At 38.5% G+C, this 17,303-nt stretch overlaps 1 protein-coding gene across 1 annotated transcript in view; it reads left to right on the forward strand.

Annotated features, from left to right (window-relative positions):
* Positions 1-12,929, forward strand: part of PREP (prolyl endopeptidase) — a 299,065-nt gene extending 286,136 nt beyond the window's left edge. The window contains exons 12-15 of the mRNA XM_009327938.1: positions 1,656-1,750; positions 4,682-4,813; positions 9,543-9,699; positions 12,105-12,929. Of these exons, the coding sequence (XP_009326213.1) occupies positions 1,656-1,750; positions 4,682-4,813; positions 9,543-9,699; positions 12,105-12,399 (679 nt within the window). The 3' untranslated portion in view covers positions 12,400-12,929. The remainder of the gene's footprint in view (positions 1-1,655; positions 1,751-4,681; positions 4,814-9,542; positions 9,700-12,104) is intronic.
* Positions 12,930-17,303: the final 4,374 nt, after the last annotated feature.

Consider the following 17,303-nt stretch of genomic DNA (forward strand, 5'->3'; position numbering starts at 1 on the left):
TGTTTGGGACAGAGACAGGGAAAAGAAGTGCAGAATATTCTGGGAGGTTTTGTGGCTCTAACATACCAAAAACTAAGAAGCCACAATCTCATGAGGCAACCTACTGTCAGGCTATTCCACATTAGCTGTGCAGCAACCTGTCGAAATTAGGCGTCTTGGAGTTTGACAGAATAATGCTCTCTGACCTTTGCACAGTGTGCTTATCAAATATCAATCTTGCATCTGATCAGCATGTCACAGCAATCTAAGCAAAGTACAATTCACAGTGATGGACTTCAGAATTGATTTTACAGAATCAGAGATAATTTGTGCCTCCTGAGCCATCTGATGGCCACAGATAACCAGCCTAGGTAGAAAGTTTTTCCTTTGATTTATGAAAATACAGAAATCTCTTATCAGTCATCCTCCTGGTTTTCTTTTTGTTTCCTTAATCCTTGGTATGTACTCTCAAGAACAAGTGCCGGTACATAGATAATTGCTTTGGGAGGTATGAAAAATTTACCTGTTTTGATACTACATCCACATGAGACACTCTGTAGGACTACCATCTTTCAAGACATGTCTGATAAGCCATAGGGGGACTTAAAGGTAAAAAGGCCCAATCCTTGCTCTTGTGATTGAATAGGATTAATTTCTGCAGGCAGTGGTTTCTTGCATGAGCAAAGATTTCAAGTAAATAAGAAACTTAAACCTACTAGAGGAAAAAAAAAAGTCTTGTTGGGATTAAATTTTAATGTTTTACTGGTCTCCTTGGCATATGTGTGGTTTGCCATCTGGAGCTTCTGCTATGTTAAGCTGCTGTCTCAGCAGATCAGAGATCTGTTTCTCTGAATTGTTAAGTACAATCTAAATTACTTCAGTCCCTTTTAAAAAGATAGCAATAGCTTTGATACTTTTGCAATTTGACATTTAAAAAAAAATATGCTACTTTAGCTTTCAGTGAGGTTCTAGAGATACTAGGGAAGGCAGAACTTGTAATTTTATTTTTTAGTATTTGTTTTGTATTTAGCAATGCAAGTGGAAAATAAATAAGAAGGGGATTGGCCAGAACTTGACTGCAGATCCTGGCACAAAACAATGGTAGAAGCAGAGTTTTTCTTTGCAAACACAGTTTTATAAAGGTCCAAAAAGAAGTACATTAAGCAGAAGTTGAAAATACCTGCTTATAAACAAAGATCAAGCGCTGATCTTAATTCTTTGCTTTCTTCATTTGGGCTAAGCCTTCCTTTCCTCTGAAAAAGCAGAGGATCCACAGAAGAGGAACAGTTCAGAAAGCTATGGAGGTCCAGTGGTACTGCATAGCTCTAGTCCCCACCCTGAAGGCTTTGAAGATGATAAAAAAAATGGTGACACGTCCTGGGGGGAGTTCTTCTGTTAGGCAGAACCACTGGCCACTCTCCTCCGAAGTGCAGAACTAAAAGAGGAAGAATGGACCAGCACTGGTTCCTTCCTCTCCTGAGGCTGCAGAGGGTTTCATTTCCATGGATAACCGTTGAAAAAAGCCTGGCTACTCAGGTATGCCATCAAGGGGGACTTCATTCACGATTTTGTAATTGATTTTGGGAGAGATCTTTCCCTCAAGGTATTTTTGTAAAAGTGGTAGGGATATAAAAATTGGAAGTTAAAAATAATCCTCTATCTGTTTGCTTTTTCAGTGTGTCAAGACTTATTTTTGTGCGACACCTAGGGGGTGTTCTAGCGGTGGCGAACATCAGGGGTGGTGGTGAATATGGAGAGACCTGGCACAAAGGTAAATCAGTCCAAGTAGAGGAACAAAACTGCAGGCTTAGCAATGAAAATGACAACATTTTCTCTTCACTCCCTCTTCCATACTCACATCTCCTTTTGCCTTTTATTTATTCTGTAGAAAAGTAAATTTTTTCATTACTCATATGTTAGATCTGTACGTTGTCCAGTGTTATCTGATGTTTTTCATTAGATTGTTTTAATTTTTGCAACCTACTTAAAAACAGTTTTGCAGAAACACAATATTTACCAATAAAATTATTGCCTTTTTTTAAGCAAGATCAAGTTCCCTAGACTTAAGGATTTGAAAATGCAGCTATTTATCTTGAATTGATTTAAAAAAAAAAAAATCTCCTGTCTGTATTGCAGGAGACCTGGCTTGCTTTCACATACCTCTTTCATTGTTTGCAGGTGCACATGGCCCCACTATTCTAGATCCCCAAGACAACAGCACTGACTGTTTAGACTCTCTTGGTATCACACAAAAAAAATAAACCATTTGCAGAAGCTTACAGAAGGTGTGAACTTTGGAGTTCAGAATGTAACTCCTCCAGATTGTTTTTGCACAATTTATGAATAGACCCTTTTTTTTATATTTAGTGAATGTGATTGAAGTGCATATGAAAACAATCAGCTCCACAGGTACAGTGACGTGTCATCCCCTCCCCACTCTCCTAGGGGGTCCAACTTTTTGTAGGCAGGCATTTGACCTTTTTGGTTTTTTTAAGCTGACTTTTATGCTGCAGGGAAACCAAGTCACTCACTACAAAACCCTGTCAATCTCTTTTCCCCTTTTCTTAATACCTTTGATGTATTTCTCTCCATGTTTTTCCCATCCAATCCTTGTCTTAATCCTTTGATTGTCCACTTGCCTTATTGTTGACAATTTTCTGCATCCTTTCACCAGAGGAAAAAGCTGGAAAAAGTCCTACTCATCTCTGTAACATACCCATCACTATTTAATGGTGACACCTTATTCATATCCCAAGAATCTGGTGGATAAGTTGCTGGAGATGTTGTCAGCAAGGCAGATGCACCAAAACAGTGGTGTTTACGATGCAGCAATTTGCCATGGGAGTAATTCATAATAACTTTTTATCAAACAAAACGGTATTCCCAGATCATTACATCTTGGTTTTACTATTTCATCTGTGGTAACTTTTTGTCTGGGTCATTTCCTCACAATTGAGTTGAATATGTAATACTTTCATAAATAGAAGCTATAGATGCTTGCAGATACAGGATATTATTGCTAAAGATGAAGTATCCTTCATTAATTTTAATTTGCCAATTGGTTTGTAATAGGTTTTAATAAAATTTATCTTAATATGATAATGCTTCTTTGGTCCACCTATTTCCTGCTTAATTTTGACCCAAGTCTTTTATTGCAATTGCATAATAAGATATGTATCTGTTCTTTGTTAATTCCAGAAGCAATTACAGAAGTCTGTTTACTTAGGCTTAATTGTATAGATAGGATTCTGACCTTACACCAGACCAGAACTTTGAGCAAAGAGTAAGGTTTATTTCTCCTTTATTGCCACACATTTGAAGACTTTTTTGTTGTCCCAGTATGTCTCTCTTCAATGGTCTTGTTAATGTGAGAATATTGTGTATTTGTTAAAAAATAAAAAATTAAAAATTTACTGGTCCCAGTTCTACAAAATCTGCATGACTAAATGTCAGAGTTATCTTACCAAACTTTTGCGACATAGAAATGAAGCATCCAGTGTGAGCTGGCTGTCTAGGATCACTGGATGGACAATGGAGGTAGAGACACCTCCAGATTATAGCTCATCTCACTTATTTTAGGGTAGAATTAATTATCCTGGAGGTTCCTGGACCATAGTGGGAACCTTAGGCAATTAGTTTAGAATAAACATCCAGCTTTTAAACAAAGTAGAAGGAACTGGAGTTCCACTTCTGCATCCACTGAGCCCCTCTCACCTGCCTGGACCACAGCCTTTGCTACAGGAATATGAGGATTTTCTTCCTAGTTCGCATTTCTTACTAGCGTTTAATTGCCTGAGAAAGAACATACCAGATCTTAAGGTAGGATAACCTTCAAGGAGAAGCCAGTTTTAGTCTCTTCCCAAAGCCTCTGAAGTGGGAAGATTATGAGAATTGGTCAACTGTGAGCTCTCTAGGCTGATATTCTTCTGCTCACATAGTTGAAAGATTGTAGGGCAAAACCGTCCTTTTCCTTCCTTATCCCACCCTGCAAAGTTTTTTGTTTTGAGAACTGGAAGTCTTACCAATGATGTCACCTGGACCTACATTTTCAGTCATGATTTGTTCCTCATACATCTGATCATGTTTGGAATTTTGTTCAACAGGATGGCAGCATCTTAAGCATTTCCCTATTGATAGTTAATTAATAGAATTTCAAACCAAGATGCAACTCTGAAGTCCTTTTTTGACCATATCATCTGATTTGAAAACAACTAACAGAAGAAAAAGTAAATTACCAGCCACATATTCTATGTTCAGGAAATTAGAAGTGCATATTTTATATAGCTTATTTTATAAGCTGAAGCTTTATTGCCTTAAGAAACTGTGACTGAGTTTAATGCTGTTAAAGTCCCATTAGATCAAATCACAAGTGGATTGTATGTGGTCATTTTGTATATATTTTGCAATGCAAAGCTTTTAGCTTTAATTTTACTGGTTAGGAACATTACCTGGCACTCACTCCACAGTATAGGTATGTATTATTCAGAGTTTCTGAAAGCATTAGAGTTATCGACAGAACCATCTTATACCCTCTCTGTGTTGAAAGAATCTTTCATTTTTGCTGTCTTGCTGAGCTGCATCAATTATTAAAATGTTCATGAAACTGGAATTGTTCCCAGGTATTTTTGCACACATGTTTTTCTGAAGAGATGGTACCAAATGGATTTACGGCATCGACTGATTTGTTTTACTTGTGTGCTAGGTGGTATCTTGGCCAACAAACAAAATTGCTTTGATGACTTTCAGTGTGCTGCCAAATACCTCATCAAGGAAGGCTACACATCCCCAAAGAAGCTGACTATTAATGGAGGCTCAAATGGGGGCCTCTTAGTAGGTAAGAACTGCTCGTATATTTCCTGGGTTTGGTACTGGGTTCGTCCAAGTAACCAGACAAAAATTTATGAGATCCTCTTTTCAAAAGTTGCCAGAATGTCAATGCATTAATATATACCAGGCGTTAAATATATATAATTGTACCTCATTTGCTGTTTGCATAGGATTCTGCAGTCTCTAGCAAAGGCTGACTGTTAAAAGTCATGCTTACAATTACTGTCTTGTGTGGTAGAATCACACAGTAAGTAAGAATGCTTTAAAAAACATTTGTTTTTTTATTTTTCTTTCTTAAGGCTAACCATTACAGAATAATTACTGCATAACCAGAAATCTGTTATATAGCATTGGGAAACTTTGTGCGGTCTGTAGCGTAAGCCAGAATCCCATGTCCTGTAATCCTTCATCAGAGTTTCTCGTTTACTCTTTCTGTAGTCATGCATTCTTGTTCTTAGAGAGCAAATGAAAACATGACAGTTCTGCGTTTAAAGCCTTTGTACAGGGACACGTAACAATTTGACTCTACTTTCACTGTGTGGTTGAAACATGGCCACAAATAAAATCATGAATGTCTCTGGTGAGAAACATAAAACACAAGTACAGATACTTGAAAAAGTCATGAGCTTTTGAGGGACTGTGCAAATGTAGCACTTCAATAGCCTTCTCTTAAACAGAAAAGCTTGTCACAAAAGTGTCTGAGAGTCTAAGCAGTATTGAAAGAGCTACAAAATTTATTTCTGAATAAATCCCTGTATCTGAAAGTAGTAGAAGAAAAAGGGAGGTGATTTTGTTCAATTTTGAAAGGAGACGAAAACACAAATGAATAATATTGGGGTTTGTATTTTTCTTAAACAGTATGAAAGGCATGTGACAGTATGACAGAGTTGAGCTACTCACGTGAGAAGGAAAAAAAAAGCATTTCAAGTTCATAAACCACTGACGTATAGGAAATGAGCAGATTTACTAGGCACACTCTTTGCTTGCTCTTCTTTTTATACTCCTCCCTATTTATCTGCTGCTGAATACTGGCTCTACTGATTTTATTTTTTTTTTCAGTGAACTAGCATCCAGCATAAGAAACAGGATTTGGAGTTACACAGATCCTTGGTCTAAGGCATCTTGGCTATTCCTGCATTCTTATTTTTAAAAAGCAAATGTTTTAAAGATAAATAACAAGTACAAGTAAAGTTGTATTTTTGCTTTCTGCTTACATGCTTCTCAGTTACAGGTGGCAGGAGGTATTTGTGCATTGTAAATAAGAGCACCAATAGAAATGGATGAATATGGTAAAGGATTAAAGGGTTTGCACACCATTGGGAGTGCAAGCATTGCACAAGTCAATTTTATGTGAGCGTAAATGTATATTTGGAAATGCAGTTAAACTGTCAACATGTTACATAGCTTCTGAAAATCCTGTTTTATGGTTACATGGACTTCAGTTTCAGTCAGGATGAGGTTCATCCTACCCAGCTTTAGTCATCAAAAAACGTGTGTTTCTGGCTGAACAAGTCAGCTGGGCTCCTTGTTTAGGTAAGGGGAAGCGAGTGACATCTGCAGAGTGTAGGTCGTTCCGGTAGGAGACAGGTGTTAGGAATCTAGACTTCCCTGCTCTGAAAAATCTGTTGCTAGAAACCTTCCCTTGCACTTGCAGATGGATTACAGTCCAGCTGGATTTCCGTGCTCTTGATGAGCCAGATGGGGATTTTCCTTGACTGGGTAGAATTAGGTGAATTTAAGAAATTTCTTGTAAGTGCTTTTTCATCAAAGCAGAACTAAATTTTGCAATAGATGTTCCTGCAGCACTAGAGAGCATAACTCATACTTTAGGTGCAAGGACCCACTGCCAGATTTTCTCAGTTCTCATTTATTGAAGGAAAAACTGACAAGGAAGAGTATTGTCACTCTTCCAAGATACTGTTTCCTTTTAGTCTGACTAACAGGAGGTGTCTCTGACAGAGTGCAGAGCCCTGAGCTCTTGCCTCATTCAACTGCGAAACAAGACTTCCCTGTCCTGCGGTGTGATCCCAAAGCTGAGTAGAGCAGCACAGCTGTGAGCTGAAAACCTCCTTCATGCGAACGTAGCGTTTGACCTCTCGTGTTTGCTTAGACAAACAGTTCTGAGGTTTTGAAATCTTACTTTTGTACTGAATTTCGAAGTAGAGGAGTAAAATTCACAAATAAATTGTTGTTCCAGGTTACAGTTTATTAATGCATATAATTAAGTATTGTGGCTAATTAAAGGGGTGCAGTGGGAATGGATGAGTGTCTCCGTAAGTGATTGCTTACTGAAGTAACTATTTAGGGAACTAGGAGCAGCAATTTTTTATAAAATCCTGAGCAACACACAGTGCTTCAAGAAACACTACAATAGAGAGTACTAAAATTAAATGTTACGATAGTTGTTTTGGCTTTCTTTTCTACCAGAATATAATTTATGTTCATAAAGTGAAATAACATGAAGGGGAGGGATCTGATCAAAAGCTTCATTTAAAAGGATAAAGAGTTTTTACATGGCACCTGTTTAAGGCACTGTATATACCTTATGAAAATGGCTCAGAAAGGACCCAGGAAGAGTTAGCTTGGTTACATATCAGAGATGACCAGAAGTAAAATCGCATCCTTCAGCAAATAGAAATCATGTTCAAATGAAGAAAATAGGGTAGAGCGTAAACTCTGACAGGGACTGACGGACCACAGGAGACTGATGAGCAAATTGCTTCCAATATAAAGATTAGCAATGAAAGCTTTCTATGCACATCAGAAGCAGGAAGCTGGCCAGAGGATCTGTGGGACTTAACAGGTTAGTGAGGTGTAAAAGGAGCACTAAAGGAAGGTAATGGCAGAGCAGAACAACTAAATGGTCTATTTGTACTGATGTTCCCTCCTGAGGAGTGTGGGGAGTTCCCTGCACCAGAGTCTCTCTTCATGGGGAATACTCTGAGGAGCTGACTCAGGCTGAAGCATCAGCAGAGGAGGTTTTGGAATAAATCGATCAAATGAAAAGTAGTGTGTTGCCAGGACCAGATGGTGCACATGCAAGTTCCTAAGTGAACGCCGATATGAAATTGCAGGCTACTAAGCCTGAATATCTGAGGAACAGAAGGGGGCGAGTGTAATGCCAATTTTTAAATGGTTCATGGTGATCCACAAGCTGCAGATGAATAAATCTGACTTCTCTAATGGGCAAACCAATTGAAACCAATAAATAATAGTTGACATATAAGGAAGAATTTTGCAGGCTGAAGTTACATCTTGCAAATCTATTAGAGCTATTTGAAGGAGTCAGGCAGCGTATGGTGCTTGTAACAGTGATCTAGGTGAGGAGTTAGTTTTGGATTTTTCCAAAAGCTTTGACAAGGTCCCTCGCATAAAGCTATGCAAGAAAGTTCTTGCTGAGCTGGAAGCAAGGTCGTGTCATAGCAATACCCTGGTTAGCAGGAGGCAAAGAATGGGAATAAATGATCCATTTTCGCAATGGACAAAAATGAGGAGATAGAAGAATTGGGGAAAGATAATACCTACACGCAGTGATTAGCTCTGAATTAAGAAAGGGATTCTGGGATGCGTTGTAGTAGTTATGTGAAAATCTCAGTGCTCTTATTTCTCAAAATTCAAAAAACCCAGGGGAATTTGTAAAATCACCAGGCAACAGATTTAAATCAAGCAACAGAAATTGGAGTTGAAGAAGTTATTGCTACAGGATATGATGAACACTAGATGAATAAACATTAAGAAAGGAAATAGATGTATTTACGGAGGATATGTGTTTTGACGGCTGTTTAACAGGATGGCTGGAGATAACTCCAACTCGGGGAAAACCGAAACAACTAGTTTGGCTGATAATGTACGGGAAATATCTCCTAGTATTTGCTTGACGCCTTTTCCCAGAGCATCTGCCAGTTGCCGCTCTTATAAATTGAATACTAAGCTAGATGGGCCTACTGTGGTTATTTTTAAAATATATGAGGCAAGCATTATTCTTAAAGAAATTGTCCCTTCCAGTAGTAGGAAGATGGAAATACTAATAAAAGAAAAGAAAACCAGTAATTTGCTTTATTAAAATGAGGTTGTTCCTCTGATTTTGTAGTAGTCTGCTTTTATGAAAACTCTTTTCATATGGGTTTACGTAGTAATTATGGAAGAAAACTTTCATCAATAAATGGAGGGCTTTTGCTGCATAATGCCCTTTTCTTTGGTGATACTAATATTAAAAGTTTAGACAGTGAATGATTTAGGAAACTTCAATTCAGTAGTCCAAAAGCTCACGTATTTTAAAAGTGCATGTCTCCTTTAAACCCAGTTTGCTAGTTTGGAAGGCAGTTTTCAAAGAACAGCATGTTTGGTGCCTGAAGAAAAGGGAAATAGCTCTTAAGCTCTTTTGAACATACCATCTTTGGGAGTTATAATTTTTATCCATTTGTGTATTTGCTTTCAGTTTTGCTTAAAAGTCTTTTTGACTTCACATTCACTGGCAGTTTTCTCCCAGTGCAATTGGGTTTATATCAGATATTCTATACTGAAGTTTTTTGGGTCCAGGTATTATATGGTAATCTATAGTTCTTCTCACATTGTTTTAACTTAACAGTTTTACTTTTTTTTTTTTAAAGAAACTTTGAGTTTATAAAAGACAACTTTTTGGAAGTTGGTCTTTCATGAACTTGGCAGCGGACCTTTCACTGCTGAGCTTAATTCTTTCAAATATGAATACTAACAGAGTTGTTTTCCTGTCGAAGCTGCCTGTGCTAATCAGCGCCCCGACCTATTTGGTTGTGCTATTGCCCAAGTGGGAGTGATGGACATGCTCAAGTTCCACAAGTACACCATCGGCCATGCTTGGACCACTGACTACGGTTGCTCCGACTGTAAAGAGCAGTTTGAATGGCTGTGCAAGTAAGTGCCTTTAAATATTTCTGTGGTTGTTAAAATGCATAGTCTGCTCAACAGTTTCAGGTTGTCATGATCAATATCTATTCTAAGAATTATTTCATCCTTTCCCACACTGGATTTGGGGAGTTCAGCATTTCCTTGCTAGTCAGTTTTGCATGAAAGACTATCTTCAAAGCCCTGTTGAGTCAACTGGTCATATTTTCAAAGACCTTGTTCTACTAGCAGCTTTAACAACTCGTAAGGTTTTCTTTCTGAATAATGACTCCTTTAGGCTGTCACAACAGATTCTCAAGTGAACCACTACATAAATTGTATTTTTTTATGATGGGGGAGAGGCAGTCACCATTGTGAATTATATTAGACAATGTGGATGGCATTTATCTGTAGGAATTGAATGGCAGTAGACCATAACAGGATATTAATTCATTTCTTAACTCCTTGCTGAGAGGTCTGGAAAGATTATTTTAAAAAAAAAAAAAAAAAAAAAAAAAGACACAAGAGAGACAGCTGTGTGAGAACAGAAACGATCTGCACACTGGATATGGCTAATAAAGAGTGTGTTAGAATAAGTGCCATCATTTTAAAATATTTTTCTGGAACATTGTCTTCTGTTACTGCATTTGTATTCCTTTAATAATAAAGATTGACATTCCAGGAGAATGCTTCAAACACACTAAACAATTTGGCTGGTCTGAAATTTAATAGAGTGTTTAGATATTAAAAAGTACATGTGCTACAAGTACATTGAGATGTAACTTGATCTAAAGCATTTATTAAAAAAAAAAAAAATCAATGTCAAATCCAAATACTAGATATCAGGTGGGTCCATTGTAATTAGATTGTTTCAAAACCTCCAGTTTGCCTAATTTAAGCTTTCACTGGCAAACACGTTTTTGTAAATATAGTGCACAAAACAATTAACATTTCATAATTCATCTTTTATCAATAGATAACTTACCTCTTAGATAATAGATAAAATATTAACTGTTATAAAAATGATCCAAATAATCTTCATGATTTTGGACACTGAAACTTGCCTGCACATCCGTGAACTCAGATATTCTGAAGAGGTAAAGTAGAAGCAAAGTTTTAAATTCATTCTGTGATTAGGAGAAATGCATCTGTAGGAAGGAGTCACTCCATACCTGCTTACACACATGCTTACTCACAAGATCTCAATGCATAGTTTTAGAGGCATCTTATATGGTAATACCTGAAATATTTTTTTGTCTCCTTTTCAACAGCTGACAATTGCTTATCAAATGTAGGAAGATATATATGTAATGTTGCTTAGATGTTGCCTTTACAGATACCCAAAAAATACATAAGGCAAATAGTAGCATGTAGTGACTATCATTTAACTTCTTTTCAAAACAAATCATAGTCTGCAAATTCACTTACATTGTTCCTTAGATGAAAATGAGGAAGCCGGGAACCTATTAGGTTAGACATTCAAATATTGTCACGTGTTCTTAAAAATAATTTGGACTTACTTAATGGGTACCCCTCCAAGTGGGAAAGTAATTCAAAAATAAAGCAACATTTCCTTCTGTATTTCCTGTCATGAAATAGGGGGGGGAAATAGGATCCTACTCTTGATTTAAGGAATGCAACATTCTTCCTAGGTGTAGCTTTGTCTAAATGAAGTATGAAATGGTTAGATGGAATTCTTTGTGACTTACTATTATGTTTAATTTCTAATGCTAGAGAGTACTTTGTGTTGAGATATGTAGAAACACCTTTTATCTTATGTTACAGTAGTTAAATGTACAGATGTAAATTCTCCTGCAAAGAAACCAAATTTTGAAAGTTAGATTACTCATTGCTCAAAAAAAATAGGAATCAAGGTCATCTATTGAAAGCAGGAAAACTTACAGTTCTCCTTTCAGTTTCTGCATGGTGTTCCCTCAGAGTACGTGCATGTTCAAAGGTGACCTAAATATTGGAGGGAGCAAATTTAATAGCTGTACAGCACTTGTGGCTTACCATCAGACACTGTTTCCAAATTTGCATGGGAAGAAGCCATCCGCATGCAGACCTGGGCTACATATGTATGCTGTGAAAAAGTCTTGATTTCCCTGTTTCCCAGCAGGATGGATCCTGCTACGGACTTGACAGCTTTTGCTGCAGTTTCCCTGTTGCCCGTTCCTGATATTTTTGGCATTTCTGTGAGACGTATGCATATGCCTCTCTGAAATTAAAGAAATGTACTTGCTTCACATTTGAGAGCCAGAGATCTGTGGCCACTACCATGCATCAGTTGCCAGTAGTGCAATTCTGATTTATGCAGCTGAGAACTGTAGTACTCTGAGTGCTATCGAATGCCACTGTGACGATTTCAGTATGAGAGGACCTTCTTGTTGGGTCTTGAGGAAAAAAATATGTAAACGTTTGTGTGCTCTTCTCAGGTACTCTCCACTTCACAATATCAAACTACCAGAAGAAGATGGCATCCAGTATCCCTCTACGCTGCTTCTCACAGCAGACCACGATGATCGTGTGGTCCCTCTACATTCACTGAAGTTTATCGCTACTCTGCAATATGTTGTGGGCCGAAGCCGTAAACAAACCAATCCACTTCTCATCCATGTTGACACCAAGGCTGGGCACGGAGCAGGAAAGCCAACTGCTAAAGTTATAGAAGAAGTGTCAGATATGTTTGCTTTTATAGCACGATGCCTAAATCTTGATTGGATCGAATAGGCAAAATGCTTATTACTGGCTCCTTTAGAAAACAAGGGCTTTGACACCATTTAAGACCAACCAGACTACTACTTGGTGTAGTACTTACATTTAAGAACTGCAGTTTAATATTTTATTGATCCAACCTGCTATGGAGTTTTGATCTTCTGTGCTTCCCTCTTTTTGGCGTTTCTTTGAATTTCTTTTTTACTGCGTTCCAAAGTACGTTTTGAAAAGCATGTTCAAATAAATAGCTGAGCTACTGTCGGTGCTGTTGTGAACATTTAGATTCCAGAGTTAGTGCTAGTTGACCTTATTTCCTGTAAACAATTTTAATGTATTTTGCACCTATAAATATATCCAGATCATCTGTAATTAAATGTAAGTACTGTCCACATACAAGAACTCTGAGCATACTTTATTTACACAGTAACTTATTTAAGAATGTAAATTGAAGGTGTTCAGTGATAACCATGAAATACTGAAGAGACAGTAATCTGGGTAATTACGTCAAATATTATTAAAAAGCTTATATTACATGCTGTTCATAAGTGTGTTAGTCTGTGATAATGATATTGCTACATTGTTCTTGCTTTCCAAAGAGACTTCAAAATGTCACCAGTTTTCTCTTCCATCATTTATTTCCACACAGAAGAGAAAATTGGAGGCTGGAAAACTTGAAGAATTCTTAGATCCTCACTGTAATCTCAGTCAAGCTATACAGATATTCTTCAACAACCCATCTGCTGCTAGTTCTTTAACTATTTCTGAATAGTAGCCAGACATTGGTTTAAAAAAAAACAACCCAAACCAAAAAAACCCAAAACAAAACAAAAAAAAACCCAAACCAAAAACCCCAAGCCAAAACCGCAGCTTTGTCCAGATTGTTCAAGTTCAGTTTTTCCTGATGCCTTTGACAGAATGTTCTCTAACAAGCCAAAATCTGAACGTACGTATATAACCTAGTTCTGGCTGCAGAACAACAAGAGCTCATAGTCAGACTCCCTAATGATTTGACACAGGCGCAGTATTTGAACTGCCATTTCATATCTTTCCCATCTAGGCTGTAGAGCTATAAAGTAGATGTGAGTTTTTGCCTACTAGCTGTCTAAACCATGATGCACTGCAGCAATTAGCATTTGATTTTGCAGAGCAAAAAAAGTATTTTATTATTAGTCTTGTTGCTCCTCCAGAAAACACTGCTGCTTCTCAGTTTTGGAGAAACTGATATATTCTTCCAGAATCATGCTCGTCATTATATTCACACTTAGACCCTAAGGCCTGTATTAACTCTGGGCTCAGGAGTTTCATCTCTAAGCGAACAGTGTCTCAGCCCAGGGAGAGGAGGGAGAGGTATTTAAAAGAGGAGTAGGCTGCTGTAAACAGCAGCAAAATTAAAAATAAATTTGCACCAGATTTGCTCTGTGTTTGTTTCATGCTCTGGGACTTCTGCTGATTCCCTCTGCAATCCAGGAAGGATCACCCCTCCCAGGCCCTTATTATGCATAATTTGATTTTAGGAGAGAAAAAAAAAGTATTTCTGCTCTCCTATGAAATATCACACCTAAAATCTGTATGTGATCTGGGGTTTATTTGTGATCCATGGGCATTACAGTTTTACCAGATACTTTATGGACTGATGCATTCTGATCACAGCATTGAATTAAACAATCAATATAGGGAGTTGAGTGAGGGTTGGTTGTTTTTTTTCCCTCCAGGCTGTGAAAACAGGGTTCAGGTTCAGCACCCCCTTTTTCTCAGAGGTATGTGAACTGCTTTCTGTGATCATCTGGGAATATTCAACGGCCTCCCTGCATGGCAGAAACAAAGCACATAAAGCAGTGCCATCTCCGCTTGTGAGCCTCACAGTTGGGCATCTGGCCTTTTACCGAATGTTACAGTATCACCAAGAGGGCAGAGCTTCACCTCCGAGAGGAGAGCTTTGCAGGATAGGGTGTGTGGAAAACATGGTCCTCAGGCGTTCGTGAAATAGAGCTGAACTGTGTCGGTGCATTGAATTGCAAAGGCTTGGGGACAGCCACCGCAATCATCTCTTCAGGTCTTTGTTCCTAAAAATGCTTTTCCTTGTTCTCCAGCTGCTCAAACACAAAACTTCTGGCACAGGTTAAAAATCATTCATTTTCCTCCTGAAGCTTTCTGCTGAAGCTGAGTTCCCTGAATGGCTCAGTATCGGGGCAGATGACCTGTAATGTGGGGAGTTTGGAAACAAACATCTCTCTTTGAGTGGCAATCATCAGTATTGAAGGTGGAGCTGGCTTGCTGGAGACACCACTCACAAAATAAGAAGTGTTCAAGAGTATCCCTTGTAGAATGCTGGTGTTTCTATTGGGAAGGCATTGTGTTTCTGTAATAGGGTCTTAATGTCAACATTTTAAATGATCTTAATCAGGTATGCCAAGTCCAGGATTCAGGTGCCAAAAAAGTGATGTTGCAGAGCTGTCCTATTAGCTGAGTTGCTCCTTTCCGTGCAGAAAGGGTCATGCTCCAACTGGAATCTGTAATTAACTCTGAGCTAGTAATGCTTTTGTAATATAGTGGGATTTAAACCTTCAGGGTTTGGATTAAATAGACCTGGAGCCAAACCATTCCTGCTGTATAAAACCTAATGAAATCTCTATTAGTCTGGTTTCAAGGTTAACTTCTTTTCTCTGCAGTGGAAATGCTGTTTTATGAAGAGGCTCTGTATTTTGTGCCTTTTATTTCCAGTACGTGAAGCAAAATTCACTAGCTGGGCAAGGTAACCTCCTCACAACTATCTGCTTTTTGAAAATCATGTTTCTTAGAAAAAGAGATACCAGTGTTTTGTGCCAAGATCAAAACCAGAAAAATCTTTAAAGTCCTGTAAGCGGCTTATGCTACATGAACCGAAATCTGTTTTTAAGTGGAAATAAATTAACTTTTTACATATTGCTCCTTCTGATACTCTTCACAACTAATGTAAAGATATCTTAGTTGTCTTTGCTCCCTTGAGAGTACATTTGCATCAGAGTTGATTTATGTGAAAAAGGTCAGAAGTATTTTTAAAAGCTGAGTCTTCAAATTCTTCACAGAAAGAGATTTTAATTCCTTTGCATGGGAGGTAATTTACATGTTGGTAGCTGAAAAAAAAAACCCAAAACCCACAACATACTGACTTTAGATAGGTGCTGCACCCTCCCCAGCAATATAACCACCGAGATCTAAGGGTGGAAGAAAGGCAGCTGGCCTGTGGATATGTAAGAATAAAGGGCGCTCAAGCCAGAGTTTGGAGACATCTGTTCCTGGCACCTAGGACTTCTCCTGTTTCACCAGGATTTTCTTGACTTGACTCTACTTTGCCATCTGTCTGTAGGAACGCAGAAACATGAGCAGCAGTGCTTTTGGATTTGATATGGCAAGCAACAGCTTTCAAACATCTATGTTGTCAGGTCATTTATTTATTTTTAGCCTGAGGTAGCCCCTCAGGATTGCCTGAAGATCTGCTTATAGATTCTTCCTGACAGCCTCTCCTGTGAAAGGGGTTTTCCAAGCTGAGTAGGATTTGGGGGGGAGGGCCGAGGGAGGGACTTGGAAGCCAAGCTAATGAACAACCACCCAATTTTCTGCCAAGCTCTTCCACTTTGAAAACCTTTAGTAGACAGCTTTTTTGCAATTGCCTCTTTGTGCAGACCTCTCAGGATTTGGATAGTCCATGCTGTTTGAACAGCCAGGTTTGGCAACTTTGTTCATTTCTCCGTATGTTCTTTTAATTACTTCTGCCTTACTATACTGCATGCCAGGAAAAGAAAAAGCATTCCTCTGGCTTTTTTTTTTCCCTTGCCCTTGCAGGAGGAGGAGGTGGGGTAGCCTTCCAATTCTCACGTCTCTGAAGATAACCAAGGTGTGTCCTCAAGATAACATTATTCCTGAATAGCCATTTCTGAGTAAGATCATGTCTTCAGTTTATTCATGGCAGAGAAATCCCAGTGATGGAGTCCCTCAGTGGAAGCTGGACTAGCTACTGGCATCTGCAGAAATGAACTGAAATTCTGGATTAGGAGGACTGTGATTTGGCCATTTCTCCTAATTTTCCATGAGGTGGTTAACTGAAAATTCAACATTTAAAACCAAAGCTGAGCAATAACATGCCAGTGAGAATCTCTGTTGTGTAGACATCCCTCTGCCTTGCTAGCAGGAGTAACAGAGGCAAGGAACAAACTTGGTGCTCATGCCCTTACCCGTAGCAGGGTAAGTTTAATGCTGAAAGTCTGAATGGCAAGAGTCAGTTTGTGGTGATTTTCACTAAACGTTTCTAGCTTCCGCAGCAGATGCAGCGATGACGTCTCTGCAAATGTGACGTTTCTAGCCTGCCGTGTGCTGTTCAGAAGACTACAATTTGTGCACGTGCACTGCTTTCAATGCCTCTCGGGCCTTCCATGTGCAAAAAGGAAGGAGACATTATTCTTGAACCCCTTAAAGTGGGGGGGTGCATGCTATTTTAAATAACATGCCTATTAGGTAGGTATCTGATAGTGCTAACTGAAGCATTAAATTAGATATTTGTCTATAACCTAAACAGGGCAATATTAGGCCCAAAATATTATCTATGATTTTCATCTTAGCATCACTGTCAAAGTACTGGGGAAATAATCAGAAGAAAAGCAATAGAAAGGGATTGATTTTGTAGTATTCATATTGATTTGACCCTTCAATACTTCAGGAGACTGGATGAACATTCACAGTGTGGGTTCCAAAATAAGCATTCCCCAGACATGGAGGGGGGTGGAATTTCCCGGGTTTAGGAAACAAGGTTGTATTACAAATGTAAGATTGCACACAGTGAAGCTACAGACCAGCTGTAGGTTGAGCTGCATGAAATACCTTAATTCAGCAGGGGCACCTGGACTCACAGGCGGTAATTCAATTTAGTTCTTAGCACCATCATT

The sequence above is a fragment of the Pygoscelis adeliae genome, unplaced genomic scaffold, assembly GCF_000699105.1.
Source record: "Pygoscelis adeliae isolate BGI_AS28 unplaced genomic scaffold, ASM69910v1 Scaffold76, whole genome shotgun sequence".
NCBI classification, from domain to species: Eukaryota; Metazoa; Chordata; class Aves; order Sphenisciformes; family Spheniscidae; genus Pygoscelis; species Pygoscelis adeliae.